This window comes from Eptatretus burgeri, chromosome 4 (assembly GCF_056783735.1).
Source record: "Eptatretus burgeri isolate ZD-2024b chromosome 4, Ebu_testis_v1, whole genome shotgun sequence".
NCBI lineage: Eukaryota > Metazoa > Chordata > Myxini > Myxiniformes > Myxinidae > Eptatretus > Eptatretus burgeri.
Genome location: NC_140964.1, coordinates 115,455,768 through 115,470,605, shown reverse-complemented (window position 1 = coordinate 115,470,605; position 14,838 = coordinate 115,455,768). Strand labels below are relative to the sequence as shown.

At 46.7% G+C, this 14,838-nt stretch overlaps 1 protein-coding gene across 4 annotated transcripts in view; it reads right to left on the bottom strand.

The window, feature by feature from the left end:
• LOC147028939 (ephrin type-B receptor 2-like) overlaps window positions 1-14,838 on the bottom strand; it is a 195,219-nt gene that overhangs the window by 20,109 nt on the left and 160,272 nt on the right. For all 4 annotated transcript variants that reach the window (XM_085879832.1, XM_085879830.1, XM_085879831.1 and 1 more), the window contains one exon: window positions 6,727-6,876. In XM_085879832.1, coding sequence (XP_085735958.1) covers window positions 6,727-6,876 — 150 coding nt within the window. The remainder of the gene's footprint in view (window positions 1-6,726; window positions 6,877-14,838) is intronic.

Genomic DNA, 14,838 nt, shown 5'->3' with positions numbered 1-14,838 from the left:
GTGGAGGACAATGGGGTTGAGCTCGCGGAGCGTGTTGGGACCCGGTGCGAGCACCTGGATGGCCTCCTCCAGGAACGAGGGGAGGGAGTATGCCCCCTTGAGGCGAGTCACGACCAGGTGAGTTCGGTCGTGCTTTGCGAGGTTGAGGGGACGAGTGCTGTGGACGGGTGCACGGAGAGCTTGGGGGTGTAGAGGCCCCGGAGACCCTTGTGGGGACACAAATCCCCAGTGTGGTTGTCCCTGTGTGTGTGGTGCAAGGTGTGAGTGCGGCACCGTGTGTGGAAGGACCCCGTGTGTGAGTGGTGTGGTGGCGATGGTGCCGGAGTACGTGCTTCCCAGCACGCCGTGTGTGGATGAGGCACGGAGTGTGAGTGAGGCACCGCGGGTTAGTGCCCCCGCGTGTGTGGGTGAGGCACCGTGTGTGGAAGAGACCGCGTGTGTGAGTGTCGCCGTGTGTATGAATGAGGCACAGCGGTTGAGTGCCCTCGCGTGTGTGGGTGAGGCACCGCGGGTGAGTGCCCCCGCGCGAGTGAATGGAGCACCACGTGTGAGTAGTATGGTTTGTGTGAGTAGTGAGGCACGCGTGAGTGAACGGCCGTGTGCAAGGTCGCTGTGTGCCAGGGAGACCGTGTGTGTGAGAGAGCGGTATGTGAGGGAGATGTCGGTTGGCATGCGGGAGCACGCAGCCGCGTCTCCCGGTGTGAGTTTGATGGAGTGGACTGTGTGCGTCGTAACACGCAGGTGTGCGTGGGTCGAATGGCGACGACGGCGACGTGAGAAGAAAGAAAGCCGAGTAGCGGCTGTGGTTGTTTCGAGGACCGTGCCGGGTTCGCCCAGCAGTGAGCACGCGGTTCGTGCTGTGCAACGCACGAGACCACCACGTGCTCGCTTGCGAGAGTGAAGTCCCGGTCCGGAAACGCACGCGGTGGATTTGCCGATCCCGCGGACGGACAAAGTTTAGGCAGGATGATGGATTTGGACCGGACGGGTTCTCCACGCGATCGTGTGTGTTAAGCTCCAACGGGCAAAGCACGTGTTCGCGTGGGGAACCCCTCGAGACGTGGGGCTTGTTTTTTTTTATGCGCACGGTGACGTCATGGCTGCACGTGGGGTTGGAATCCGGCAGGAGGGGTATCTCTGCCGGATGGTCCCGTCCAAGGAGGGACGAGGAACACGTGCAGCTGCATGACGTCACGGGCAGGTGCAAAGTGCGCGAGCTCTGAGTTGCCGCGCAGGTGCTGCGCATGGAAAAAAAGAAAAAAAAAGCAAGCCTCACTTTCGGGTGTACAGGATTCCTGGGCAAGGGGTGAAAGACCCCCTTACCTGGGCACAGGATGGAAAATAGTTAGGGGGAAGGGTTAGCTTAGTTAGACCGACTTCATGGGGCAGGGGTAAGTCCTCATGGAGTCCGTGGAATGGATTAGTTAGAGGGATTTAGTGAGCTTTAGGTTGGGAAATAAAATGATTTTTTGAGTTAGAAGACAGTGACAGACAGTGGATGTGTAGAGGGGACGTAGTTCAGCTACGTAGGTTAAAAGGAACGTGCTTTAGTTTAAGGGACGACGTGGGAGCACGAGTTAGTTAGGGGATGTAGTTAGGAGGATGGCAGAGTTCAGTGGTGTGTGTGTTGAAGAGTTGTTGGTGAGTTATGAGGTGGAGGCATGTGCTTGGTGAGTGAGTGAGGCCAGCGGGTCTGTGTGTATGGAGCAAATGGGGAATGCATGGTGCGATGAGTGATTGGGGGGAGGAGTGACTCCCGCCCAAGGGACCCCGGGGTCAGTGTAGAGTGAGTTAGCTGGGTTAGTCAAATTGAAAAATGGAGGTCGTTTTGTTGTTGGTGGGAAAGTAGGCTCGAGACCCATTTGGAGGGGTGCAGGAGCCCTGTTGACGGGCTTGGGAGCGTGGCTGCGAAAGGTGAGTATCGCTGAGTGGGTACCCCGGGCACCAGGCTAGTCGGCCGCGGTAGGCCATGGGCCCATGGGGGGCCGGGATAGAGTAGTGGGCACGGGTGCGCCTGCTTGATGCGCGGGCACGGGGCGTTATTAGACGCGTGGGCAGTGCAGTGGGCACGGGTGACCCTAGGAAAGGAGGGCCCGGAGGCCGGCCTGCCACGTGTGCGTTTCAGGGGAGGTGCCATGGGGGGCACTCCCGGTGTTAGGGAGCTGGTAGGCTCGGAGGCAGTGTAGTGCCCGGGGGTGCCATAGCGGGAGATTCGGCAGAGGGTCGTGCCTGCCAAAGGGAGCCACGTGTCCCAGCCAGGAGACCGTGTGAGGGCACGGAGAGAAAATTGGGGGGTGAGGCCCGAAATTGTGAGGACACCAACACAGGCGACGGGAATCTGGGTTGATAGAACCAATAGTTTAAGCGAGAGGCGCTTGTTGAAAGCCCCGGGGTAGTTTAAGAGTTAATGGTTAGGGTAGATTAGGAGATGTACCCCTCCGCACCATCCATCCCCTCGCTGTCGTTGTGGGCCGCTGGACCCACTTGGTGTTAAGATCGCCGAACTCTGGGGAGGCCATTCTGAGGCTTCGTTGGGCCTCGACACAGGACGTTAGCTCTCCCTTGTTCCCCTCCGGGAAGGGAACGTAGGGGTTGGGAGTAGGCTAGGCGACAGGATAGGTTAGCCGAACAAGGACGATAAAGGGGGTTAGGGGACGATTTATAGTGGGGGAGTAAAAATAAAAACAACAAAAAAATAAGTTGGGGCTAAATTGGGGTTTGACAAATTAAGGGAGTGGGTATGTACAGTGACAGGCAAAGGCGATAGGTTGGGAGGGAGACAGGTAGGTAGGTCCGAGCCCGCCTTCCAAGTGGCCAGCACCACCGCACTCCCTCCACCAACCTCCACTGAACGGCAAGAGCTGGCCAACTTCATCGGCTGGCCGTGTTTTGCTTCAAGGCGGAGGCCGGCCAACTTCATCGGCAGCTGTGTTCTGCAAGGCCTGTGCCGGCCAGTTCATCTGCTGGCTGTTTTTCTTCAAGGCCTGTGCCGGCCAGTTCATCTGCCGGCTGTGTTTGCCTGCAGCGGCCTTATTCTGCGGGCTGAGTTTGCCTGCTCACCTTTGCCATGCCATGCCCACTGCCCCTGTTCACCAGCCCCGTTCAATTTTTGCTTTGCCCCCCCTGTTCATTTCCATGTGCGCCAGGATCAGAAAGCAACAGTTTGCAAGCTGCAAGAACTGCCCTGTTGGCAGCTACAACACGGGCCTGCAGTGGCGGCCCGTGCACCGTGTTTGTGTCCATGCATCCATTCGTTGTGCTCATTGCGTGTGCCACTTGAGCTGGCACGGAGACTGCGTTTGTGCAGCCCATGCACCGTTGTGGTTCACTGCATTCAGTTCAAACCGTTCATGCATCCATTTGTTGTGCTCATGGCGTGTGCCACTTGAGCTGGCACGGAGACTGCGTTTGTGCAGCCCAAGCACCGTTGTGGTTCACTGAGTTCAGTTCAAAAAGGAAGGCCTTGGACTGCGTGTGAGCAGCCAGCCACGTTCCCTGTCACCTGCATTGTTTGAGTCAGAGACTGCGTGTGGGCAGCCTGGCTCCCTGCTAACTGCTTTCTTTTGCAGAGTTCAATGATCCTGGGCCATGGTTTAGTGTAAGATTTGTAAGTTAAGGTTAAGATGTACTGTACATATGAGTGCGCCCCCGGCATGTATGTCTTAGCGCCGGCAATTTTATTTAAGTCGTCCGTGTGAGTGAGTTTGTTTAGGTAGTTACGCAGCCCTCAGGTTATTTATTTTGGGGACACGAATACCATGAATGTCGCACTCAGGGATCCGTAGGTAAAATGTACTAGGGGAAAACTACACATGATGGCACACGAAAATTTGACGACTCGGGACGAGTCTGTAAAAAGGGAAGGGGGTAGTGTTGTGGTTACCAGATTCGCAAACCACCATTCAGGTCCCTTAGGTGAGGTATCTCGGTAAGTGCATGTGTAGTTAGGCCCAAACCCGTTGTCTAGTGGGAATACATGTCATTTATACGTGCTGCGACTCTTCAGGATAGCCGTTTTTCTTTTACTATCTTTATTTTGGACCAATCGCCACCATCACAACCACAACAACAACCACCAACCACAACACCGCTTCACCACAACCGCCACGACCTTTACCGTCACAACTCGCCACCATCGCATCACCGTCATCTCGCGCCACTCATGGGCACCGATGCTGGACTCGTGTAGGGCGCACGTTGAACAGCGTGTACAAAATCACGGATTTTGTGCTTCAAAAACGGATCCAAAACGACACACGCCCACTTTTTGCCGTCCAATCGGTGAGCGAGGGGCGAATTGGCCCCGCCCCCAGGGCGATCGATATATGCAAATTTGTGGATCAAAAAGCCTTCACGCCCACTTTTTCTCGGGCCAATGGGGAGCGAGTTGAAAGGTCAAAGGGAGGGGGTCAAAGGCGAAGTTACGGGGGGATAAAAAGGACGGTGTTCGTCAGTCAAAGGAGTAGTAAAAGGTCGGAACGAGTCGTAAAAGTCGGAGCGAAAGAGTCAGCAGAACGGAGGCGAAGGAGTCGGAACGAGGCGAAGGAGTCGGAACAGAGAGTCAAGACTTCGCGGGCGGTGGAGCTGCTCGTCGTGTGCGTTGGAGTCGGAACGGAGGGGACGAGCTGTGGAGAGGCGGCGAGTCGGACGAAGGGTGCTCGCGTCGTGCGGGGAGCTGCGCGCCCGAGGGAGGCCGGCAGCGCGACCTGGCCGAGGTGGAGACGCTCGTCGCACATAGTGGAGATCCTCTGTACCCCGAGCGTCGGCGGCCCCCTCCTGTTTCCCCCCGCGCTGGGGTGGTGCGGCCGGGGGGGCCCCGTTCCCGCCCCCCTGCCGGGCACTGTCCACGAGGCCCGCGGGTTGCGGGGCCATCGCCGCTCCGCGTCTCATCACCAGACGGGTGGGCCCGACCAGGTCTCGGCCCCAGGCCTACCTCATTCTTGAGGGTATTTCTTTTCCTTGGTTTTGGGTATGTGTTGTCGGCGCCGTCTGTGAAGTAGAATTGTATAAGTGTTGCCGTGTGCTCGGTAGTCGGTACTAGCTCTGCACTGTGTTTTCACTTTTATGTTTGCTTTTTGTGTAAATGGAATTGTGTTTTCTTTTTTGTGTGCATTTGGTGGAATTGTATTTGTGTGCTTCCCGTGTGCCGCGAATAAATGTGCTTTATTGTTGAACTGTTCTCCCGCTTCGCTTCGTCTTTTCCTCCATTGAATCCCCATCTTGCTTCACGTAAAGGGTTGGTAGTGGGCCGAATACGCCCGATAATTAATCGAACCGTCGAGGTCGACGATAACACCGCTCGGTTATTCAGATAGTACGGAACGGGTCGCTTAAGTGGCCCGTGTCCGAAGTCGACCTGCGGCGAGGTGCGATCGCCCGGTCTACCCTCCGCGTGGGTACTTAGGTAGTTCGAATTTGGCGAGCAACCCTATCCCACGCGGGGGCTGATTGGCTCGATCGCGGTGAGACCGAAAGGTCCACCCGTGACTGGTTCCCGGCGTTAGTCCGAGAGGGTCACGACTGGATTGTCCGTCCGGTGGGCGACGTGCCGCGATTCGAGTTACGTGGCCGTTCGCACGCCGGCGGGCGCGAAGACCGCAACAAAATATATATATATATATATATATATATATATATATATATAAATATAAATATATATATATATATATATATATATATATATATATATATATATATATATATATATATATATATATATATATATATATATATATAAAAAGCCTGGTGTTGGCGCAGTGGTTAGGGCAGCGGCTTGGGATCCAAAAAAAGGTCCTGAGTTCAAGCCCCGTTGGGCCACTGAATTAATACACCAGAGGGTTGACTCAGCCTGTCATCCTTCCGAGGTCGGCGAAATGAGTACCAGTGTACTGGGCCGGTGTATACCCCGGTTAAAATAGGTGTACCATATCCCTGTGTCGTAAGAGGCGACCAGGGTTGCGTCAGGAAGGGCATCTGGCATAAAACATGTGCCAAATCACTATGCGGATCATACGGATGATCCGCTGTGGCGACCCCTAACGGGAGCAGCCGAAAGAAGAAGAAGAGGATCATTCTGATCATTCTGGCAAAATTTTGTTGTCGTTTAACAATATTGAACTTATCATTAATTATTGTCACCACATATCCTGTATTGCATTTTTTTAAGCTAATACCAAAATGAAAATATTTCATAACTCTAAAAAGGGTCTTTGGTTGGTTTAATGGACGGAAGTTCTGTATTTTAAACTGCCGACTGCATTTCAAATCCTTGATGTGCAGAGAATACATTAGCAAACCATTGATACATCTTCTCTGTCACAAGAGCCTTTGGCAGCATTTCACCTCTTGACAGAGAGCATGATGCATCACCGGTGCAGTGGAATCCAGTAAAAGTGAAAGGTGTTGCCATTTTCATTGCCTCATGAGAAGCAGATTCTAAACTCCAAAGGCCGACTGCAGAATTTAACTCCCTCAGCCTTCCGTGATTTATAAATCCAAGTACCTAGCATGGTTTTTATTTCTCAGAGGTGATCAACCATGGATTTTAAATGCCGATCTTCCTTTATTTTTTTTTAGATATTAATCCAATAAAAGTTTTAACTCCACAAAGCAAGTGCAGGATTGTACTCCCAAGGCAGATTCCTGGAATGAGGTAAAGGGAAATCTAGTCTAGACAGAGTTTTGAAACTAAGCCAACATTCACGTGCACTGAAGCAAGCTACTTACATCTTCGTTGCTCATGTCCCAGTATGGCCGCTCTCCGTAGGACATAACCTCCCACATAACGATGCCATAACTCCACACATCACTCGCCGTTGTGAACTTGCGGTACTGAATTGCCTCAGGGGCAGTCCAGCGGATAGGAATCTTGCCGCCCTGTACATATAGAGAAGCATGAGTCAATCATGGGTTTACTGACAAAATACCTTCATAATAAAGTTTTCATCAGTATAATGCTTGTACATCAACATATTATTTACCAATGAACCAGAAACATGGAGAAAATGTTTCCCTTCATGTAATTCCACAGTGCTCAAGAAAAATATACATTAACACAACTGACAGGTGCAAATTGAAATCAAAGTGAATTAGACCTGCATGCAGAGATTAAGGGAAAACAATCAATAAGATGAATCAATTTGAGGAAACAAAGGGCATCTGCACATCTTGCCCACCAAACAAAAATATCAGAAATTGCAGATGTCCTTTCCCTGTCTGTACATAATATGGAAACAGTCTGAAACTATACATAGTATGTATCCACTCAAATACAGTTGTAAAAACTTGGAAAAAAATTTTCATTTTTAAAATTGCACATTTCACTGAACAACAAATTTCAAAAAATTTTTTTTACTGGAGATGTGTAAAGTGATTAAGACTAATTTGGGTACGCTGATTTCAAAAATCATAACCGTTTTGCTGTATCACGTCAGGATTTTCAGGAACAGAAATATTCCCATTGCCTAGAAGTCAGGATTTCAATGAAATTTACATATGTCTTTAACATGTCTATTTCGTACAATTGTTGTTAACTTGTGTTATATTTCTTTGTTTCAGATAAAGATGAGTAGGCGTTCCTGTACCAATCATCCTGACAACTTCTGTTATGTCTGTGGTCGGTATACCAAAAAAGATCAACAGCGAAGTATATCTACAGCAGTGAAAATGAAGGCCGCCTACTTTCACTACTTCGGGTGTAAGGTGGGGGACCAAGAACAGAGCTGGGCACCACACATCTGCTGCACAAGCTGTCACACAACCTTGACTCAGTGGTTGGTGGGCAAGCGCGCGAGCATGCCATTTGCGGTGCCCATGATATGGCGTGAGCCGCAGAATCATCATGATGATTGTTATTTCTGCTGCACAAGCATCGCCGACTTCAACAAGAAGAATAAAGGTCACATCAAGTACGCTGACTGCGTCTCTGCTCGTAAACCTGTGCCTCATGATGACGAGAACCCCGTTCCAACACCTCCAGCTGATCAGAACATAGCTGTAAGCAGTGGTGAAGAGGATGGTGATGATGAACCTTTTGAACCCGACACTCAAGAATCACACCTTCTGAACCAGGGAGACTTAAATGATCTTGTAAGAGATCTCTCGCTGTCAAAGGCGAAGGCAGAGCTGCTTGGATCAAGGCTGCAGCAGTGGAATCTACTTGAACCTAACACCAAGATATCCTTGTTCAGAGCACGTCACAGAGACATGGCTGAGTTCTTTGAGATGGAAGACACGATGACATTCTGCAGTGACATCAACGGTCTGTTGAAAGAACTTGGGTGTGATCATGATCCTGCAGACTGGCGCCTCTTCATCGACTCGGGGAAGAACAGCTTGAAGGCTGTTTTGCTCCACAATGGCAACGAGAAACCATCAGTCCCACTGGCTCACGCGTTTGGCATGACAGAGACCTATGAGACTATGCGGCAGCTGCTTGATTCCATCAAGTACAATGACTTCAACTGGCACATCTGCGGAGACTTGAAAGTGGTGGCGCTGTTGTTAGGGCTGCAGTCAGGCTACACGAAATACATGTGCTTCCTTTGTCTCTGGGATAGCAGAGACGACAAGAATCACTGGACGAAGAAAGATTGGGAAGAGCGAAAAGAGCATGTACCTGGTCGACACAACGTGAAGCATGTCGCCCTTGTCGACCCAGCCAAGGTTTTCCTTCCACCACTCCACATAAAGCTCGGCTTGATGAAAAGTTTTGTACGGGCAATGGATCTGAATGGGCGTGGGTTTTTATCAGTGACCTCAAACCTCAAGGAAACCTCAAGGAAAAGTTTGGCAACACCTTGTCGGAGGCCAAGATCAAGGCTGGTGTCTTTGTTGGACCGCAAATCCGACAGATTATAAAGGACGAAACTTTTCCGACAACTCTAAACCCCAAAGAGCTGGCAGCGTGGAGGAGCTTCAAAGCTGTGACGGACAACTTCTTGGGGAACGAGCGCGCGGACAACTATGAAGAAATAGTGCAGCAGCTGCTGGAGTCCTTCAGGAAACTTGGCTCCAGGATGTCCCTGAAAATCCATTTCCTACACCAGCACCTGAAATTCTTCCCTGACAACTTGGGAGCAGTCTCGGACGAGCACGGCGAGCGATTCCACCAAGAGATTTCACTCATGGAGACGCGTTACCAAGGGCGGCACAACCCGAACATGATGGGCGATTTCTGCTGGTTCCTGCATCGTGAAACTGACACAGAGCAGCACAAACGCAAAGCCAAATGCCTAAAGCATTTTTAATTACATTCTAGTGGAGTTTTTCTGTAATTTCTATAATTTTGAAGCATTCATGATGAAATAAATGAATAAATGAATTTTTGTAAATTTCATTGAAATCCTGACTTCTAGGCAATGGGAATATTTCTGTTACTGAAATTCCTGACGTGATACAGCAAAACGGTTATGATTTTTGAAATCAGCGTACCCAAATTAGTCTAAATCACTTTACACATCTCCAGTAAAAAATTTTTGTTGTTCAGTGTTTTCAGAGGGTGAGGCACCACACGGCACTGCAGGATCCAACATGTCGATCGATGTGTTCAGATTAATATGGTGGGTACTTTTGCCATGTATCGTCATGGCTTTGAAATGAACAACCATGCAGCTGGTAGAGTGGCTTAAGCACTCAAAAGCAAGCATTCCAACCAAATGGTTGATACAGAATGGCTGGCTTGGCAAACAATTAGAGATCGGTTATAACTCCCACTCCGAGACACCCAGAATGTCAAATAATGTCCAAATTGGACAAATGAACACTTTTTTTTTAGCAGTCAGAACTGCAGCTAAGGTTAATTCCGCAATATAAATTTTGAAATTCAGCTCGGGTTGAGAGATTACAGAGGTTATCCCATGTGTGGAAATGAAATAAAACCACGAACACTGGCGTCTCCAAGCGTTTCTAAGTGATTTGTAAGTATGAAGATGAGGCATTTGATGATATGAGTGAGGAAAGTGAAAAAACATTTTTGAGTGCTTTTTCGTTAAGAAACTGTTGCAGCTTGTTCCAAGTCAAGGCATTGTTAAGCAGGCCAAAATAAAAAATGGCGAATTAAGACCCCAACAAAGGAAAGCAGGCTAACAAAGGATGAACCCTTGATAAAGGATCATCAAATAAGGCCATAAATTCTCTTCAAAAGGGGGGTTTAAATTAACCCAAACACTCAGTTTTGACTCATGCACCCCAATTGATTTCCCTTTGTATGTATGCAAAGTTTTGGGCAACTCGGTGTCATGGTTTTGGAGTTATGGAGGAGACAGACACACGCACTTATTATTAAATACCAGCAAACACCACCCGTAGCTTTGTGAAGAGGAGGGGTGAAGAGGGGAGAGAGTGAGGAGGTGGAGGGAGAAATAGTGAGGAGGGGTGAGAGAGCAAAGAAGAGTGGGGGGGGTGAGGAGAAAAGGAGTGTGAGGAGGGATGGGGGAAGGGAGAGCAGCATGAGGTGAGAGGAAGGGAAGGCAGTGTGAGGTAAGAGGAAGGGAAGGCAGATGTGCATTGGAGCGTTAATTATGATTCATACTGTCTCATCAAAATGATTCTGCTTGGAATAAAAGATTGGATGGAAATAAAATAATGTCTGAATTATATTTTTAATGGTCATACTATAAATACAGCTATAAAACATACTATAAAACACTACCTGAAAACGTTCTGAGATAAACATTGTCCAGAAAACAAACACTGCCTGGACACGTCCGGAGGCAAATGTCCATAGATAAACACTGCCAGGACATGTCTGGAGATAAACACTGTCTGGAGTCAAACACCACTTGGAGACAAACACCACCTGGAGACAAACACTGCCTAGACACGTCCAGACAAACATCGCCCAGATACGTCCAGAGACAAACACCACCAAGACACATCTGGAGACAAACACTGCCCAGACTTGTCCAGTGACAAACACCGCTCGGACATTTCCAGTGACAAACACTGCTCGGACATGTCCGGAGATAAGTTCCTTCCAAACATGTCCGGAGACAAACATCACCCAGACACATCCGGAGACAAACTCCTGTCCGGACATAAACACTTCCTGGACATGTCCGGAGATAAACACCACCCAGATATGTCCAGAGACAAACACCACCCGGACATGTCTGCAACCAAGCCGTCCAGAGACAAACACTGCACAGAAACATTCGGGGATAAATACCGCCAAGTTATGTCTGGAGACAAACACCGTCCAGTGACAAACATAGGCCCAAACACATCCATAGAAAAACACAGACACGTCTGGAGACAAACATGACCTGGACATAAACATCACCCAGACATGTCTGAAGACAAACACTGCCTGGAGATAAACAATGCCCGGATGTCCGGAGACATACACCGCCCGGACACATCTGGAGCCAAACATGGACACATCCAGAGACAAACATTTCCTGGACATAAACACTACCGAGGAATGTCCGAAGACAAACACCACACAGAAATAAACACCACTCGGACACATCCAGAGACAAATGCCGCATGGAGACAAACACCGTCAGGACATGTCCAGAGACAAACAATGTTGGACATAATCACTGCCTGACACATCCGGAGACAGAGAGACAGAGAGACAGAGAGACAGAGAGACAGAGAGACAGAGAGACAGAGAGACAGAGAGAGAGAGAGAGACAGAGAGACAGAGAGAGAGAGAGAGAGAGAGAGAGAGAGAGAGAGAGAGAGAGGGAGAGAGAGAGAGAGAGAGAGAGAGAGAGAGACAGAGAGAGAGAGAGAGAGAGAGAGAGAGAGAGAGAGATGTGGGAGAAGGGGAGTTAGCAGAGAGAAAATGTGATGCTTTATGAACAACACACACGCGCACGCACGCACACACACACACACACACATACACACACACACTGTATATATATATATATATATATATATATATATATATATATATATATATATATATTTATATATATATATATATATATATATATACATATATACATATATATATATATATATATATATATATATATATATATATATATATATATATATATATATATATATATATATATTAGTGCTTGGCCGTTATAAATTTTACCGTAATCTGCAGATTGGAGTCAGTGTGATTATCGATTACAGTATGAACTGCATACAAACCAAAAACCTTGAGTAGCTTTCACCCTTGTTTTGAGGGTATTTCAATAAACAAATAAAAAAAAAAACAACGTTGCATTGTAGATGTTTCAAGGATATGTGCATAAACATTATTCTTTATAAACAGCTGCCAATTGTCGTGTGTCTGGTGGGATTTTTTTATATTTTTTTGCATACCATATCAAGGCTCGTCTGAGAGCTAATACACAGAACATATAACAAGGCAGGGGACCAGAGGGGCAGGAGAGGGAAACACAAAATAATGGGTTAGGGTACACGGGGTAAACAAGATGGTACTACAGGGACTTTCAGGAAGAAAAACAGGAAATTTGAAGGAGGTGAGTTTGGGGCGGATTAATGGGTGTAGAAAAAATCAAGATTTTGGATGGGGGAAGACATGAGATGGTGGTGAACAGCTGTTTTTTAGACCTGGAGGGAGGAGTGGGATTGAAGATGGTGTTGGAGTTTGTTGCAGAGGCGGGAAAAAAGAGGAATGAAAGAGTGAAATCTGTTTCATTTTGGCTCTGTAATTTAGAAAACATATTAATACGGCAAACAGCTCGGCAATCGGGTGTTATCAAATATATTTTGCTTTGAAACTCACAAAGAGAAATCACATAACCTTTCTAACACACATGTGATCCATACAAAATAAATAAATGCTTTAGAAACAGTCACAAGGACAAAGGAAAACATGATCACTCATATGCCGCTGGGGTTAAAAGTTGAAACTTTTAAATAAGATATTGGGTGAAGTTTGCCGCACAGCACCCATAACCAAGCATGTAGGCATGCACATACACCCATGGAGAGCTCCTTTACAGATCCAAATCTACCCAAAGTATGTACCACGTCCTTGTGTGCTGTCTACATTCCTCGACCTTGTAGCAATTTCTGACTGCACATCCTGAGCGGGACACGAACTGTACTACTGTCGATGATAGAGCACTTGGTAAGTGGCTTAAGCACTCAACCAATGAAGTGTTTGATAAGGAACGGTTGGCTTGGCAAGCGACAGCGAACTGATCGGTAATGGCACATACAGTACCCGCAAAAAACTAAACATCGCCGACTTCATAACATTTTCAGATTTCACTCCAGATTTTGAGGTATTTAATCCATGTGATCCGATCCTCCAGTATCAAGTTATATTTCTATAATATACTTTAATTAGTCCGTGAGAGTATATCGCGGAAAATCGCATCATATAATGCATGAAATCACTCCAAGCTCCTAACTTGAAAACAATAGCACAAACAAAAGTGATGTATGCAGTGATTTGCTGTGAGTGATGAAAGCAAAAAACCCTGAAAATTTGTGCACTTTAACATTAACAAACCGTTGTGGCCTTTTCTAGTGAGATAACCATTCATTGCATGCACCTTAAGACCCCAGCAAGGGAAAGTGAGGTGGCCGAGGATGCGCCTTGATAAAGGATATAATTATATTCAAATGGGTGTTTTAATTAACCCAAACACCGAGTTTTTATTCATTCATTCACCACCTTGTAGCTCCCTTAGTATCCATGAAAAGTTTATGGCTGCTAGGTTTCATGGTTTTGTAGTTATGGAGAAGATGGATGGACAGACTGATGAACACACACACATTTGTGAGTACAGACATATTATTTTATGAAAAAGGTGCATGCAATGAAAAAAGAACCCGATCGACTCTGCTAATTTGAGTGAAAAACAAGCAAAAAGAGACCGATCTCAAACTATGCTTACCATTGAGTTTACTTCCCACTTTTCAGTGAGTTTGCTCAGGCAAATGGACTTTTCTATTGAAAGTATAATCCTAAAAAGTACAATTTTTCTAAAAGTATTATTTTCTTTTGAGAAATATCCGATCCGACCCACCTCCATCATATATATATATATATATATACATATATATATATATATATATATATATATATATATATATAAAAATATATCTTCATACATGTATATATATATATATATATATATATATATATATATATATATATATATATATATATATATGTATATATATGTATATATATATATCTACACATATATGTATACTCACTTCGCCGACCTTGGAAGGATGAGAGGCTGAGTCAACCCCTGGTGTATTAATTCAGTGGCCCAACGGGGCTTGAACTCAGGACCTTTTGGCTCCCAAGCCGCTACCCTAACAACTGCACCAACACCAGGCTTATATATATATATATATATATATATAAATATATATATATATATATATATATATATATATATATATATATATATATATATATATATATATATATATATATAAATATATATATATATATATATATATATATATATATATATATATATATATATATATATATATATATATATACTTACGGCTGTGGAAATTTGCATTACACCATAAAGGGCCCTCAGGTGAGATATCTCGATAGGTACATGTGTAGTTAGCCCAAACCCGTTGTATAGAGGGAATTTATGTGATCCATTCGGACTGCGATCCTCCAGTTAGCCATTTTTCTGTTCTATCTATTATTTCAAACAAACAGCATCTCAACAACCACACCATCCCCATCACAGCGCCAACCACACTGCAACCACGCCACCTCCACCATCTACGCTACCACATCTTCGCCACTACGTCCGCTTCCGAACGGCAAACAAAGGCGCCAAGGAGGGAACTGCGCCTGTTTCTTTCGCGCCTTTCCCCGCCTGTTTCTTCCGTTTGACTTCCCCGCGCTTTGGAGTG